At 39.2% G+C, this 18,170-nt stretch overlaps 1 protein-coding gene across 1 annotated transcript; it reads left to right on the top strand.

The window, feature by feature from the left end:
* Positions 1 to 6,342: 6,342 nt before the first annotated feature.
* On the top strand, positions 6,343 to 10,880 carry LOC110988602 (C-type lectin domain family 4 member E-like). Its single transcript, XM_087148748.1, has 2 exons — positions 6,343 to 6,817; positions 7,166 to 10,880. Exons 1-2 carry the CDS (start codon positions 6,517 to 6,519, stop codon positions 7,348 to 7,350), a joined length of 486 nt encoding a protein of 161 aa, XP_087004874.1. The 5' UTR covers positions 6,343 to 6,516; the 3' UTR covers positions 7,351 to 10,880.
* The last annotated feature ends 7,290 nt before the right edge of the window (positions 10,881 to 18,170 follow it).

Here is an 18,170-nt window from a genome sequence, read left to right as displayed (position 1 = left end):
CGAGTACGCTTGTGTTTTTTCACAAGCCTTCGGGGCATACACTATGGAAGCGTATATACAGAAGAGAATATAGGGCCACTTGCAAAAAAAAATTTTCGAGATACTCTCTCGCCGCGGCGAGTTACTATCTCGCCACAGCGAGTTATTTATCTTGGTGGCCGCGGCGACTTACCGTGCTATTTCGCCGCAGCAAGTTAACTAAAACTAGTTCAACTCGCTGCGTATTAATACTCAGTCTGGATACCAGACCTAACGATTCCGAATACTCTTTTTATCAAGGGTCCTGTATCACCCAATGTCCACTTGACCAACACACCTCCAGATTTCCGGGAATAGTCGAACCATTCCGAACTTTAATCCTGTCCATGTTAAATTCAGTTTAACGTCAACACTCTTTCTTTAATGCTCCTCAAAACTGTAAAAATTTGTTACAAAGATTAAAATTGGTAGCCAAATGAAAAGGGAGAGGTACTGTCCGTAGTATACCGGTCGGAGTACGCCAACCACTACAAAGTAGAATTAGGGTCAAAAAAATTTTGTTCCCGATGAACTACGCTTTCCAGTAGTAGTGAACATTTTGTTGGCCAGTCTTAGCCAAATTCTTAACATGTCTTTGAACACTGATGTAATGGACGGAGGAGCATAGAATTACAAACTTTGCATCGATAATGGAACAGTGTATCAAAATTTAAAAAAAAAAAATTTAACTCTAATATAAGGGATTTTTCTCTCTCTATTTCCTGGTCACAGCAATGATTTGTATTTAATTGCAAGCAAAAAACTACAAGTGTTGCTAGGATATTGCTGGCCCCTCTTGTTCGGCTAAGATGCAAGCAGTAATCAGGCATTTTTGGAATGTTTTCTATTATTCGTCTGACTTGGCGGCGACCATCATTGGACGCTTTGAAGTGCCCGAGTTGCAACTCCTTCTGTGTCCTTCCTCTATGAAAAAACCCGGACAGTACAGACGCGGCCGGAAATACTCGAATATTACCGATAAAATCCGAATAGTCTTTTTCTTCTCCCTCTGCTAATTTGGCTTTTAATTTTTTTCATTTTAATCTGTGTAACAGATTTTTCCAATTTGAGGAGCATTAAAGAACAAGTGTTGCAGTCAAACTGACTTTAATATGAACAGAATAAATTTGGAATAGTTCGACTATTCCCGGAAATCTGGGGGAGTGTTGGTCACGTGGACATTGGGTAATACAGGACTCCTGATTAGAAGAGTATCATTGGGTCTGGTATCTAGACTGAGTCTTCATATGCAGCGAGTTGAGCTAGTTTTAGCTAACTCACCGCGGCGAGATAGTAACTCGTCGCGGCGAGATAAGTCACCACGCCGAGATAGTAGCTCGCCGCAGCGAGATAGTAAGTTTAGTGAGTTACATACTAAGAAATAAGTAAGTGATATACTACATGTAATATAGTAAGATAGTAAGTATTTTTTGAAAGTGGTCTGTATACGCTTCCGTATGCAAGTGGAAAAACACCATAGGAAATACTTCACCCTTTAATAGATAACAATTTTGAAAAAATCCCCAAATATTCCATTCCAATGAAATGATCAAAGGTGCTTTACACAGAACTAATTTTCCCAATTAACAAGTGGTTAAAATTAAGAAAGTGCTGAAATATGACAAGGATAACATTGCAATGTAGTACTTTTATACCCATTTGACAACCTTCAGTCAGAAAGCGTGTTCGTTTAATGTAGAGAAAATTATGGGCTTTGTGAAAGTAGCAACCAGAATTCAAGTACAAAGATTTCAGACCACAAGTTGGTGATGATGATGATAAAACCTGCAATGTCGTCTGTCAAGAAATACGACGACCAAGTGGTACAGACGACAACTGCCAAAGACTAAACACGTGTCATAAAAATTGAAGGATGGTGGGAGGTGGCAACAAAGGCCATCCTCCCCAGAGGAACACTTTTTTTTCAAAAACGAATTTGAGAATCGCCAGGGGGGGTCTATTTCAGTTTCCTTTCCTGAATAAGTACACACAGCCACAAAACTGATTTTCTCCCGTCAGAAAGGCCATAAAAGGTTGCATTAAGAAAGTCCACTGTCCCCCTCAAATGTATTGAGGGTCAACCATGAAATTTTGGTTATAAACCTTGTGATTTTTGGTAGGAAACGGGGTAGGGGTTATGCTACTGGAGCAATACCCTAATAAAACGTTGGAAATGCACCCTACTAAAGTATTAAGGTTTAAACAATATGATTTAAAAATACATCTTGGTTTATGTTATGGAGGCCTAGAAGACAAAAACGACTGTCATGGTAAACGCAATTCTGTTTTCGGCGAACAAAAATGACCATGTGCTATTGATATTCTGTAAACCTTAAATTCCTTTTGTGTACATCGAGGTGAAATTGATTACTGCTTCTGACGGCCATTGCTTTCACTAAATTCTTTCCATGTGTGGCATGCTGCAGCAATCTCAGCCCATTTTCATTAGGCTGCGCTGCCTATGTTGTTGTCGAAACCAAACGGGTAAAGAGCCGTCACGTCAAAGGTCACGCAGCGTGACCTGCCCACGGCCAGCTTACTTGAGGTTTAGCTTTCATGTAATTTTGGTAAAAATGATGTTTGTGAATGAAACCGCTTTAGGAAACACTCATGAGTTTAATCTTTGTGCTCTTTGCATAGAACGTTGAAAAAAAAATCATCTTCAGATGGGTAAAATAAAAGGGACAACTGAAATGTATAACGTTGTGCTTGTCGGTGAGGCAAGATAAGACCTCACAAGTTTTCGTAAAATGCTGGATATATATTCCTGTACATTTTTCTGAAAAACTGTAATCTGTGCATTTTATCTCGTTCACCTGTTTCAATACCTAAACACCATCACAACATAAAGTTTGTACCTTTCACTTACGTAGAGTTTAGAGTTGCAAATGTTGACAGGTATTTTAGACTATACGAGTATTTTAGAGTATTTATTATTCAATTACTTCACGCTTATTTCAACTTACGTCAGTAAGTATCAAACATTGTTCTGATTTCAGAAAAGCAATCTTAAAAGTGCAAAACAATTTCCAGCATGGATAAGTAACAGAGCAGGTTATATTAACGAGCACTGTAATTTTGAGGCGCACATGAGATAGAATCATTAGTAGGTTAGCCTGCATTAGGGCATGACCAGAAATGTTTTGCTATTGTGCGTGCCAGGTGCAAAATTGTTAAATTAGAATACATTTCTAGAGATTGACTCTTTGTGAGAACGGCAAAACGCTTGGTTTTGCCCTTTATTGCTGGCGATATACCTATTGAAGCCAGCTACCTCTCTTCGTGAAAACGGAAAAACGTAGTTTAGTCAATTTTACCTCATGCACCATCGATCGCTATTTGGCTGTTTTAGTAGAATCGGCCAAAAAATGACTACACCGAGTTGTAGGCATCACATAGCGTAGTTGATTTAAACAAGACATTGGAAAAGTCTTGATATGGGGCTACTTTAGTGTCGTCATGAAAATGGTGACGATATACATGGGGCGAAACAAATTACATTTCGAAAAAAATAGATTTAAGTCGAAATAATTCGAAATAACATATAGTGTGCTTAAAATGTAAACACTGAGAATTACATAGTCATTGTAGGATCACATGCGTGATTCCGTGATGCTTCTAAGAAATGATGTCGTGTGAAATGACGTTCTAATCATATGGGCATCTTTAAGGGCCTCCGCACTATGTAAATATGCAATGGCATTAGGCTGATGCGGCCAGATTAACAGTTAGAGGGCCGTCATCTTGAATGCTAGCTGGATTCTTGGCCTTGGATTGTTGTGTCCTTTTCTTGTTATTTGTCATATATGCTTGCATATCGATTGGTCCTATATGTATTTGTTTCACCCTTTACAAATTTTTCTTTTTGGATTGGTCCTTTATGTTTTTTTTCACCATATTTCGTACTGACTTCAGTAGTTGTACGGATTAACCTTCAAGACGTACAACCACTTCGCAAGTAATTAAGAAATGGGTAGGTTAACCACGAGACTCTTGGGGTGCAAGCAAAGGCCATTGAGGCAGTCCGCCGGCCTTTTAAGTAAAAACACGTATTAATTAATTTGCCTAACCCTACCCCCTAGTTCGAATGAACCAAACACTTCATTCATGTAGTATTAATATTCAAGGAGGCAATCCTTATAAGGCAAGAAGACTTGCATGATGGAGGAGAAATGGAATCTCCATTAAATGTATAAGAGATCCAGCAATCAGGCAGAGAGTCAAACATCGAGCCCACCAAATAAACCACATCAGGTACCGTTTCACTTTTATCTATTTTTCAGAAGGTGTCGTCTTGTGTCGATCTTGAGAATTGGTAGGTGGACATGGACCTCTCTAGCTGAATAGGTTTACGTGCCCCCCCCGGGGCCCCTCCTCAAAAATTGTTGTAAATAAAGGAGATAAATACCTTTTCCTAGTAGGTACACTGTAAAAATTGCACCCACTTCGTGCCCTTGCATGTGCATGTGACTTTGTACTTATTGCACTTGAGGTGATAAGTGAAAACATGCAGATACCTGACTCATGTGAGGTGACAGTAAACATTTCAACCAAAACACTTTAAATGCTTGAAGCACACTTTTAGGTACCTGAAGTGCAATGGTACCTCAGGTGTTCATGATTCTGGGACAAATACGTGCTAGTCGTTATGTGCTAAGAAAATAGCACCTGGAGTTCAATGGTGCCTCAGGTGTTCATGATTCTGGGACAAATAGCCGCTAGTCTACAAGTGCGTCATGTGCAGCGCATTTTTACAGTGTACTTTTGTGGACACCAAACAAGGTATTTCCTGAATAAATTAGGCCTGCAAGTATACACACTACATTACAAGTCTATTTAGCTGAAACACATCCTCAGTGATGGTCCTAGTGAAGGTTGGGAAAGGACAACTATGTTTCAAGGTATAATGATTAATGACGACATGAAAGGGGGTGGCCTTCAAAAAATAAAGATAGCTCGTAACAGATATTAACTTTTTCCAGTGAGCGTAAATTCTTCTGAAGATTGTCTTCTTAGACCAAGGTTATTGCAGACCTGTAAATTTTGTTTCATTTCTCAATTCTTTCACTTTCTTCAAGTTTTTCTGCTCATACAACGAGCGTCAATCAAAGAAAATTGTCGTATGATCATTTGCGTCGACAGGGTAAGGGGTGCTCCCTCGAGAAAAAAGAAACAAGAAACGGGTGGAACGAAAAGAAAGCGAGAAGATAGGGAATGAAAAGCACCAATTTGGTCAAAACACCCAAATTTGTCCCGTTCATTAAGTGTATCATTTTGTTCCCGATGGAACCCCCCCCCCTCAAAAAAGTGGTTTGAACCCCCTGAAAAATAGTGGCGGGACAGCTGGGTATTATGAAATGGGGTGAAATGGCATGGAGAAGCATTAATATACCACGATGATATTGGGGTAAAGGATATTACCAATTGGGTTGATATGCATGAATGTGCTTGCTTACAATGCAATCGTCAAACTCGGTAAAAGAGGGATCTTTGGAAAAATGCATAGACGGTCGCCTTTAAAATATATCTCACCGTGGACTCGGAAAAGTTGTCATTATGGTTTTATGTGAGAATCTGTAGCTGTATATTAACTGTTAAAGAGGACTTGTGCAGTGAGACAAAGTACATTTTGGATAATTTCAAGAATGGTTTACACACGATATTACAGAGTCATGGACGGAAAAGACGCTGTCTGTCAAATGTAGAGAGTGAGTTCGAATAAAAATATTGACATTATGAAGAAAGTCGCACTCCGTTAGTGCATGCAGAAGGTGTAAAGCAGACTCGATGGGTTTATACTGGTAACTCCATGTCACTGATTTTGCAGTAATAAACAGTACACGAATAAAAGGGCAGGACGATGGAATATTACTCATTGATCTGTGAACATGGATAACAAATCGACCGGAAGATGACTGAAGATATAACAATTCCCACTGCGAGCAATCAGTCCCAATTTCTTATCTTTACCGCTTGTCCTATAAACGCTGTACACATGTATTTAAAATGAAGTTACCTGGTTAAAACATTATCCATTCGTATAATTTTGAATTAAGTGTTTGTCTGGATTTTCAGGAAAAAACTCTCTGTCTCTAGAAGCACTGAATAGCTTTTCCGTTTCTTTTTCAAAGAATCGAACTCTATGATCCAATCAACACTCTATTATTTCTGCTTAGAGCTTTACATCTTTCAAGGACGTGGCAATTATCATCTGCTTCTACACTGCTAGCCCTTGTTTTATTTGAAGGACATGCAGGTTTAAATATTTCACATAAGGCCCTATAGTCATGGGATATTGATGGTAACCACGGCACTATTGTATGGTGCACCTATGCGAACGTACCATTGTCAGTGGAGCTTGAAATTGTGTGAAATGGTTTCAAGTTCCTCTCTCACACTGACTTGAGTAGTAATGTGAGTGCGCCAGAAAGCGCAAAGGACTACGTACAGAGAAACTCCATCTCGACAGTGGACACTTTTGTCTGGTACCATTTGGAAATGAACTTGCCTAAACATTTCACCTTTGGTTTTGTGAGCCTCTGTCTTCTCATCACGTGCATGGATGGTTATGATAAATGCGTGGCCTCCATTAGAAGGTCCTGTCCTGATACCTGGAGTCAATGGGATGGCAAATGCTACAAAAAACTCCCAGTGAATCTACCCTGGGCTGAGGCCAGAGAGGAGTGCATCAAGATGGGAAGTGCGCTAGTCATGCCACAGTCTCAGGAGGAAACTGAGTTCATTGTAAATAACAAGGTCGTCTTCTTTTGGATCAACTGTAACGATCTTCTCGTTGAAGGTTTGTCAAAGTAGCATGAATTTAACTCCTCATTGTAAGCTGCTAAGAATTATGTAGGTCGAGATCTATTTTTAAAAAATCGTTTGTTTAAAGATTGATTTCAGGTGCAAAATTATTCCATAATTAGAGACATTCCTTTTTGAGTGGTGAGTGAGCTTCAGTACAAAAGTGTTCCATGGTAATTCTACTGAGTCGAAATCACGAATTTTCTACATGTTGCATGGAAAGCACTAAACTCGGGACCAGTTACTTGTATATTTCGGATCGCATGTAGCCAACAATGCGGCATCTACAAGCCATTTACTTAGTCGAAGTCTATTAAGGAAATTTATATCCTGCCTATTCTAGGTTTATGGGAATGTAAGGAGGGTACTGCTGGTGTACGGTACAGAAACTGGAGGGATGGTGAACCGAATAACACAGGAGATTCGGAAAATTGTGCTGCAACAGGCGAGGATGGTTGGAATGATGTATCCTGTAGTGATTTCTCTCCTGTCGTCTGTGAAAGACCAGCATTGCAGCTGCACTTTTGAACGCGGACTGTCTGCGTGTTCGTTGTTGCTAGTTAATATTTACCACTTCATATATTACAGTGCATTGTGATAATTAAGGTTACTATTTTGCACTTGTTAGAATGAAAAAAGATCTACGGATTTCTTTTTTCTTCGAGTTTTAGTGTTGGTTTTCATGTTGCCATCATAATTCTGAAAAGAAAGGTCGGTGGAAATGTCTAATCAAACTTTCGGAGTAAACTCGTCACCGTAAATAGTTTACTCTGCTGATGCAAATATCAAAGTTCGCTAGTATATCAAATCATTACAGAGAACAGTTGCTTCACCTTAAAAAGAAATAAAAAGGGAACCCTGCATTCCGCAAATGAACCTTATTAGAACAGGTGGCAATACCATCGACTGAAATAAACATGGAGAAATAGAACAGCTTTCTTATTTATCGCAGAAAAAAGTCACAAATATTGGCTGCCATGAAACCTTTATTCGCAGATTTCAGAAACGCTTATGATGTCTTCATGCTATGCAAGTAACCCTAGAACATCACCGTTTTCATGCTTAATATGCCTTGCTCTTGTCCACTACATTAATTGTTCCATCCTTCAAGTTTAACTGGGGAATTGGTACGATTTTGTCTTGAATGTAGTTGATGGTTTTGGACGGGAATGCCCGCCAAACCCCAACCTTCAATTGGTAATCCAGGTTTCAGTACGATAACACATTGAATCGTACTTGAACAAATTCGTCGGTTCTGCGGTCGGTGATAAGTTTTATGCCAAAAAGTGTTTTTACAGGATATCCTAAGCGAACCCAAGTAGTCTTCTACGGACTCGGTCGTCACGTCAGTGGGACTCGATCGTAGAGTGAACTCGATCCATCTATTGTGGTACATATATATAGTTACTCTGTACTTGTTGCAGATCACTTCAACTTGGATCAGCGTTGGTTGTTGTCGATCAAAAGTAAATCAGCTGGGTCACAAGTAAAGTCAGGTCATAACTTCGTAATTCTTTGAGTTCTGGCATTTCTGGAAACTAGCTCATTTTAAACTAGGCACATGTGGCTATGACTTCAGTCTTGGCCACGAGCATGCCGCAGTAAATAGCTGTATAATCGATGCGATTTATAATAATTGTCTGACACGAGTGGAAATGATCGATTAAATAACTGGTCGAAAAACAGGTACAAAAGAATAACTTGTACAGACATTATATGAAAAACCGAGACAAAATGGCCTATAATTATCTACAAAACTGTAATGGAACTGGTGATTTGATCGAGCAATCAAAGGCAAAGTAGTAAACAATACAATCGAAACCCTTCATGTACAAGGCTTGAAAGGCACGTTTAAAAGTTCAGTCCCGTTGAAGCATCCCTTCAGTGGTGACGAGAAAGAAAAATGCTCTTTTTAACATCAGCACTCACGAAGACATCAGTCAAACAAAGGTGGTGTTGTTCCTCTTAAGCATGATGCCCACAAGAATTCCTCATTTTAGAGCTGGCTGAGTTTCAGTGGAATAACCAATTTGTTGTGGCCTCTAATGGCCAAGTGGCAACTGCGATGGGAACTAATGGAACGAAACGGAATTAACGTATTAATCCAAAAAAGGATTTTTTTTAAAAATTCATTTTTGACCTCAAATTGAGTTTTTCAATTGCCGTTAGCATGCTAGTGTAAGCATGTTCGATTCAGCATAATTTGCAAATAATTGTCTTTCCCTTGACACAATACCTTTGCCAGCCTGTTAAGTGTTTTATTGTGAGTTCTTTTCGTTGCTTGTAGGTACATGTAATCGTCATGGTAACTGACTTCCTACACAGCGTTGAAAAAACTCACGAATTAATAAAAAGAGTTCAGGGTAAAAGGTTATTACCAGCATTATTTAATTATTAAATCTATTCATTAATACAGAACTTTTTTCAACAGCCTGGCAAAGACACTAAATCATTCACCACTGCCTGCCTGGTTCCTATTTATAACACTAAGGAAATATGATCTTCGTATCACCGGCGAATTTTGTAAGTGCATGCTGCAATGAATTTGTCTTAGAAGCAATTTTTCTCTTACTTAATACCTTTCTTCTGTGTATCAAAACTCTTTCACAGTCCTCTTTGGTTAAATGCATTAAGTGCGTAGGCTTTCTGTTCAAATTGTGAACCAAAAATTTACTTACTAAAAACAATTCCGAGACAGGGTTTGGTGCTTGCTAATTGTTACGCACATAAACAACAATGAAGAAATCTGAGTCCAGCTAAATCTACAAAAATGCGGGACTTTGTGTGTACAAACCATTGCATCATCGAGCTCCTTCCTGAGACATCACAGATTTGCTCATGAGTATGGAAATCTCATTAGCATAAAACCAAAAAGGCATAAAATACCCTTTGAAATAGTGGAACAAAAGCTGAAAATGGGTTAACTGAGACACAATTGTATATTTACAGTGTTTACGTATGTCCATTGGCACCACAAGGGCTACTTATAGGGACAGTAGATTTACTTAGGCCTAAGTTTTGGTTATACCTCAACAGTTGTTTTCGTTGTAACAAAACACAATGTTAGAAATTTGTCTGCACATTTACACAGAATCTCATGACAGTTCTTATGGCAAAGACTTTGTTTTTGGACTAAACAATTATATTTGCGTAAGCAACGTAGACAAGGTTGAATTAAGCAGTATCGGCAGTAAGGTCATTAACAATAAGGAAAATATTTTGCAGATAGGAAGTGTCTCGATCATGCCACAGTCTTAGGAGGAGACTGAGTTCCTTCAGACAAATCTTTACTCCTATTTCTGGATCAACTGTAGTGATCGCAGAAGTGAAGGTAACTAGAAACTCGTCAGGCTTTTGGGTAAAATCTTGAAAAAGACGAGCTGAAAATTGCTGGGACATGTTTGTGATCTAGAATTACGGAAATTTTAAAACCTTAAGTTTAACTTACAATTAACAAGTTCTGGTATTGAGATTCACTCAAGACGAACTTCATATGTTATAAGGAGAAACGAATTTTGTCATTTACTATTCAACTTCAAACTTCGGTCACCACAATTAAAGACTTGGTCTAGAAAATTCGTCATTATAGATATCTCATCTCAGCTGACGCCCAGTGAAGGCATCCAGGGATTGAATTCGTCTCATACCCATGACTCTGAAAACTTTGTTCAATCATATAAGTTTAGTGTGGACTTGAGCATTTCCTCACATAATCAAGAATACTTTGGTACAGTAGATTCACAACATAGGTAAAAAATATTGCACGTAACAAGACCCCGAATATAAAAATTGTTTTGTTTAAAACGAAGGAGTGAAGAACAAACAATATCACAAATCACCCCGTTTTCCTTCTGTTTACCTTTGCGTGCACTTTTATGATTTTAGAATATTGTGAAGAAAATGTATTTCAAAGAATTAAATTTAAGAAGAACTTTTGTGGAGACAACATATTTTCAAGGAAATAAGAGAGGTGAAGTGCAAAGTTATCTGTAACCATTATGTCTTCTGTATCTCACAATGATGTTTACACGGAATTGAAATAAGTGTCATTAAATCGTGTAGCAAACGACAAATTTGCTTTCAGAATGACATGGTTCGGTATAGACGAAACAAAATCCTACTCTCCTCGCCGAAAATGTGTCCTTGTGGTTTAAATTCATTTGGAGAAGAGATTAAATTATGTGAAACAAGATAAAATTAAACATAACAAGCGCACAGAATCGATTCCACTGGAAGAAATTAAAAATATCAGCAAAAATGTTTTAACGCAATTGGGAAAGCCTGTGAAACATGATCACTTCATTGAAAACGCAATTTTCACAATTCCAGGCGGCTCTATTGTTCATACAAAACACTTAGACGTCATTAAGAAATAAATCGTGAGTGTAATTAATATTTTTCACGGAAAACCTTCCCCTTTCAAGTGGTCGATGCTGTCTGTATCACTATCTCTGTGTTAGGCTCCTGGGATTGTGAAGATGACCGGAAACTTGTACAGTATACAAACAGGAAGGCTGGGGAATCAAGCAACAGCAGTGACCAAGACTGTGCATGGCAACAAACATCGGGTGCCTGGAATGACGTAATATGTCAAGAATCACATCCTGTAATCTGCAAACGTCCTACATCGGTGATACACTTTTTGATTTGCAGGTGCGACAATCAAAACATTTGAGAAAGTTAATTCTTTAGGGGGGTCAGGTAAACCAAACATAACGTTGGAAGGACATACTGCAAAAGTTACCCAGACAGCTTGCTTATATAATTTACAGCACATTACCTACAACCCTGTCATCTTTAAAATCTAACCGGTTGTCCTTTTAGACAGAGTGAAGGCAAAATGGACACCATTCGTTGGTTTCTTATGTGTAAATTATGTTGTTTTAACGCGAAAAGCAGTGTAAACAACAGCAGTGTAACTCAACAACATTTGACTACAGTCTGATCCATGACATAAGACACTAAACGTGTATCCACCTATTTAAAGCAAAACTCTCCAGACCCAAATAAAAAAATCAAAGGAAAAGTAACGATTACGTGTTTGGTGATCTGGCTTGCAAGAAATTATAATAGATAGATCAATGAGATAATCCAAGTCTGTATGGGATGAAATAAGTATTTGGTAACCAAATCCTTATTCAGATTTTCCCAGACAATTGGAAAAGGTGAAAATTTCCATTCTCACAAAGCTAGAGCAAGCAAAGCATCTCAAACATTGCACTTTGTAAAAGCTGTGAAACGTTAATTGTACTCGCCTGGAGGCAAGAATGTACGTTCTCTGATTCCGTTTGTTTGACAACGTGACTTCGCATGCACATGGCAAATTGTTTACCAAGAGTAAAATCATGTAGTCCCGATTAGTAATAATTTTCTCCTGTGCATGTCAGCTACGGAGCTCTTTTAAGGGGACAAGCAATGAAAAGTTATTATTTTTATTTCGTTTAATTGTTATTTCGGTCTCTCGAAATCATTTCGCTCCCTCGAAATATTATTTTGTTCCCTCGAAATATCACTAACTACTTATATATTATACTTTCGAGTCGAATAAGCCTAGTTAAATGAGGCCAGTGTCATTCTCCCCTCGAAAGGGACACCTCTTTCGATCGACAACTGAGACAGGTGCGTTTCACTTTGTGTATTTCAAAATTAGCTGAAGGATGATATCCAAGTTAATTGTTTGTTTCATCCATCCATTTGAAATGGGATGAGCAAGTGAACACTATATTGCCAAATTCAGCAGATTGTTTATACCCTGAAAATAGGAAAACCGGTCTCCTTCCCTAAGAATCCTGCCTCTGTGTACACACATTTCATTCAAGACTTCGAGAAAGAATATGCTTGGGGCATTTAAATGCACGATCAAACTGTTCAGATGCTGTCTAATGCCTCATTTGATAATCCTTCCTTGCGACCTCTCTTCAAATAATCATGTGCAATTTTAAGTGTCTTTTATTTTTCTTAAATAATTTAATACTTATTATTGCCTTGCAATTGTTATTAAATAACTGTTTATTCTTTAACTGCTTGCCATTTCAATAAAGCTTTAAACCATTTATGTATACACCCACAAAAACTATCGACACTGATCCAAAACAAGCCGTCACAAATTCGTTAATAATGGCGTTCAATCAACGTATGTTATGATTGATCAACCATTGCCTAAGTTGTCAGAAAACATTGACAGATGCCACATAAAAAACTGATCCAAAACCAAGGTGCTTATAATGTTGATATTTCAAATACAACATCGACGGAAGGCGAGATGCTGGTTTTTAAATATTAGAACCGGTTAAAATGTCCAGCTAACTTCTACCACACTTTGGAAACACATATTTACAAGCAAACAGCACTACAGAAAAATCTTCATAAACAGTGCTTTTTTCCACTTGATTGTACCGGTGCCAGTACCAATGCCAAGATAAGCACCGTGTCTATTTAAGAAAGTGTTTCTAAATTGTAAAAAAGCAGTGGTAGGCCAAAAGTTTTAAATAAGTTGGATTTTAGCCATGATATTGACACATTAGGCCTATGTAATTTAACTTATTTTAATTGATAAAATGCATGTCACTGAACCGTGTGTTTCATAGTTTAATCCTTTTTCAATGGTTCAGTACATGTAGTTAGTTTTTTCGATCTTGTCATTTTGCAAAACTAAGTCTGTCTTTTTCTTTGACACTGAAACGCCAAACTTTCAAACCAAACTTGTGAGTGTTTTCTTGTAAACAGCCAAATTGAAATCCATTTTCAGGTTCAAATTCATTCTTGGAGACTGCATATCTTACATCGTCAAAATCTGTATGGCGATGCACAATTCTGCCTAGATACAGAAGTAGGCCTAACTGGGGTTTTGAAATGTGTTCTTGTCTTCTGAGCTTGTGTTGTTGTTCAGCCGGCACACTTCCCCATCTCCTTGGCTTTGCTTGATATTGAAGGAGCGACATCCGGGCTCCTCGACGCAGGCCGCCACAGGTGGATACACTCTCGGTACTAAACTCCCGGATGACATAGTCGAGGAGGCAGATTGGATTGATAATGCGGCCGTTGGTGTGGCAGAGAGGCAGTAGCGACGAGGTCTGGTTGGGCGAGACATCAACGATCTACAATGACAAATCTACAATGATTTGAAGAAGCTCACTGTTATTCATGCTAGTAGTCCGTACAATATGCCCACTAACTATTTATATAAGACACTTTCGAGTCGAATAAGCCATTTACGGAGACTATCAACCCTTCCTTGACTCCAGAGGCCAGGTACCACTCACTAAAAGGACCCCCCCAAAAATAAAAACAAAATGGGGGGGGGGATTGAAAAAAATTGGCACTAACGGGCTTTCGTAAATGTGAGACCAGACCAGAAATTGCCCAATTGCCGGAAGTGGAACAAACGAGCTGAAGGCGTAAGTAGTTGGGAAATATTGTGGACAATAATTTCTATTGTCTGTAAGAATAAAAACCAAAGATATCCACGTCAACAATATCCTTCTAGTAAATGTTACCTATATCCAGCATAATAAAGGGGTTATGCCATTGTGAATGAAACCCTAAATCACTGACGCATCAAATAATGATCATAACATCAGACAGCAGATCCTGTTGCTATCGTTTTGCGTCTGGTAAATACAAAATTCAAAGGAGTGAAGATGCAGCTTTTGACAAGCGCTAATCAAGGCCACCATTATTTCCAATTGCTCCTGAATTAAACATCTGGGACACCTTGACGTAATACCCACTCACGTGAAGCCAGTTCGGTATTTCCATAAAGCGAAATTATAGCTCTATGGGTATTTCAACAAGCCAAGGTCTTTCGGGAACAAAGTGCGTGCGTGAGTCAGTGTGTGGCTGCGCTTTCTGGATAACGGCAGAATGATGGACTTTATACATGCCCATCATTAAGTCCTAACGCAAATCTCTTTCCAGCTTCCATAACACCTGTTTTTTAAAACAAAAACGTAACTGCTTTGAAATAAAAAATAATACTTTCTTTGGATAATAATACCAAGTGGCACTAGCGGGATTTCGTATATTTTGTGTAATGCGCATCGTACTTATTTCGTCTATGTACGGTAACATAACATCATAACTTCTCAACAACTTATATTAGCCTAGTCAAAATGTACCCTTCACGGTCCCAGCGCGAAAGTAAGGTTTTGTTTATTTTACTCGATAGCGTCCATTAGTTCAATTGAGAAAGAAAGCCATGGGTAGCAGTTTGTCATGAGTTAGGTGGGGATGGATCATATAAGTTTACCGTTCTCTGAAGAGTTTTGTGACAAATCTAACTGAGCCAGGTTCAACTTTCCTCAGGGCAATCCTAACTCCCGACCCTGAACGTCTGCTCCTTGCTCTCTCCTAAAAAAAGCAGGCCCAATAGACTGTTTTTTTCTGTGTTTCTTCTCTTTACATATGACAGACGTTTTCCACCCATCCCATCTACAAAAACAATCTCTCTGTCAGTTTAGCAAATAAACAAATGACTAAATTCATTTGTATAATAAATTTGTATAATAACTGTAAGCAAAGACATTTTCTAAATTACATTTTGAAAAGATTGGGGAATAATACGGGCCGTTCACAATAGAGCGCCTCCTAGAGTTTGCAACACGTTGGTCAAAAACAACACGCGAAATCTGTTGACCCTTTCCAACGCGTATTGGGTCGACAGATTTCGTGCATTGTGATTGGTCAGTGCGTTGTAAAATCTTGATGGCGCGCTATTGTGAATCGCCCGAATAGGCCTTTCTTAATATTTATTCAAATTTTATGCACCCGAACTGAAACGAGGCCGTAGGGGACTCCGTGCTGTCGGCATTGTTCACGGCCGTGTTGTAGCAATCACGAACGAAGACCATCGCCAGAAATCAGCTATCATCGATTTTCAGAAAACAAGATCCTGCGAGAAAAGTGGATTGTTAAGATCAAACGAGAAGAGGGGCCACTTTTCAAGGTAGATTTTGACTTTGAAATGACTTCTTTGAGCACTTGTTCGGATAAAAAATCGCAATCACTGGCCCTACACCGTACACGTTGCACTTTGGTGCAGTTCGATTGCTCCAATCTTTCCTTCCTCCATAATTGATGGCGCCCACCAAAATGAAATAAAGTCTGTAAGTTTTGAATTAACATCTGTAAAAAATCTGAACTTTGAAAGGAAATAGCCAGGTCATTAAAGGTAACCCTCTGAACGACAAAAAAATCTTCAGACACCTCGCTCAGGGCGACAACCGGCCGTTTAGGCCTAGACATAAACGGTGCATGCATGTAACGTCACCAAAAAGTTCCAGACAAAATTCCGTAGATAAACTGCTTACCCTCCAGATTATGAATGTAGGTTTCGGAATAATACTTCAAGCCTTTACCAAGCTGTTGCTCTCCACTGCTTTTGGAGGCTGTTTTTTACATAATCCTCCACGAACCCGAAGGTTATCTTGGGAACCACGGAAAGATCAGTTCTGCTTACAGCCATCGTGACACGCGATTCCCCTACAGCCCTGTTTTCAGGAGCCGTGAATAAAATTTGCATATATATTAAATGTTATGGTTTATCCAAGAAATATCCAAGGCCCGGGATGGTTTTTCATTCTGTTTTGCTCTTTTCAATTAGAGATTGATCGATGTGCAAATAAACTTGGATACACTGTACTTTTGAGGCAGAAGTAAATGTTTATTCGGAGGTGTGTCTTTGTCCGCTTTATTTCTACATAGGCCTAGAGACTGGAATGGAGTCTCGAGAGGGTAGAGATAATGAGGAGGAAATGACTTATGTTGAATCGGTGCCATGGTTACCCAAGCAATGCATTTTCGTCCCTTCAGGGACTTATCAGTCGCACATTTCCATAGGAATCGAGATATGGTTTTAGTGAGTGAGTGAGTGAGTGAGTGGCACTCACATTACAGAAAATTAGGGTTGCCGTCTGTTAGGGACTTGATAGTACATGTAAAACCACAGTTACGTTGGATGGGTTTTGATCATCCAATAAAAGATGTCGAGGGTGTCGTCGTGCTGTTCAGGTGTAGAAGACTGGTCGTTCTTTTACGTGGCTGAGTTTGGTTCTGACAATTTTTTTCCAGGTGTTGTTGGCTCTGTAAGCAAGATTTGAACAAGTGTGGGCAAATCCTTTGGCTGTGGATCTGAGGTTTCCTTTTTTGTGATGTGGCTAAGTTTTCTCAGGGTCACTGGAGCGGATCAACAGTTGAAAGGAACACAGCCAAGAAACGTTCTCTTTTTTGGGGGGGGAGCGGGTTAGCGTAGCGGTTCTTTCCTTGCTTTGCACTAATGAGGCCCGGGCTCGAGTCCCGGCTTGGCCAAGGCTTAAGTGCATTTGGTTTCCAGTCCATACTCGCTCTCGCAGGATTTCCTCCGGGGATTCCGGTTTCCTCCTGCCTCTAAAACTTGGACCTTCTTCCTAACTCCGTAATGTGATGCAGATTAATAAAGTATGTGAATAAACGTACAGTTATTGGCGCAAATAGCCCGAGTTGCTGAAAGTGCAATTAAAACAAAACAACTTGTAACGTTCTCTTTTGGGAGAAGTAGTGATTATGAAAAGAGCCAATGTGTCTTGGCTTGGTTCGAGGCCGCTCGCGTATGAAGTGGGTCAAGTAGCCTTTTATACTCGTTTGGATGTTTCCCTTTGATACCAGGTGCCCACGGATTTGGTCCAGGGCTTCTTGGTGCTGGGTGTTGAAGGGTGCACCACTACAAATAAATTCCCATAGACAGCAATGATAAATCCCAACACTTCACAATTATTTTAAAATGCTCACAACTCTCACAGGTGTTCAGGCTGCACAGGAAAACAATGATCGACATGTCCCCTTTCATTTTCCTTTCAATTTTCGGGGGGTTGACCAATGAATTTTTGAGAAATTTTCACCTGAAGCAGACCATCCCTAAAATGAAGAAAATGTCCCTGCCCAGAAAAGTAGCCGTTTTGAAAAACCATTCCTCTTCAAAACGGCCAAATAGTGCCACTTCCGGCCCGACTGCACCCAAAGTGCTCAGAATTGGAAGCCCCGAGATGTAGATTGACATAATCTTATGCATTACTAAACTGAGACGGACAAAATAAACCCCAAATCACAATGAAATGAAACCTTCATAATCAAGATAACTACACAATAAGGGAGCTTAACTTATATAAAAAATATATGGATGCTCAACCCTCAGGTTATAGCTTCTAAAAGCACTATAATTTTAGGACTCTCAGACACAAAGTTGGAAACCGTGAACACAAAAACTGTCCGTACATGTCAGTTAAACTAAGCAATGTGCCACGCATGCCCAACGTGCGCTGCCACCTAGATATGGCGCGCCTGGGAATAGCACCTAACCATGGAGTGCAAAAATT

Source organism: Acanthaster planci, linkage group LG18 (assembly GCF_054643075.1).
Source record: "Acanthaster planci isolate LZ-2023a linkage group LG18, COTS_SCS, whole genome shotgun sequence".
In the NCBI taxonomy this organism is placed as follows: Eukaryota; Metazoa; Echinodermata; class Asteroidea; order Valvatida; family Acanthasteridae; genus Acanthaster; species Acanthaster planci.
Note: the sequence above shows the minus strand (reverse complement) of the source record. Positions and strands in the feature narration are given on the sequence as shown.

What these genes read in the sequence shown, in the direction of transcription:
- LOC110988602 (XM_087148748.1), top strand. Translation starts at nt 6,517, where the DNA reads ATGAACTTGCCTAAACATTTCACCTTTGGTTTTGTGAGCCTCTGTCTT. An exon ending in TAACGATCTTCTCGTTGAAG is followed by an intron (nt 6,818 to 7,165) that starts GTTTGTCAAAGT and finishes TGCCTATTCTAG; the next exon opens with GTTTATGGGAATGTAAGGAG.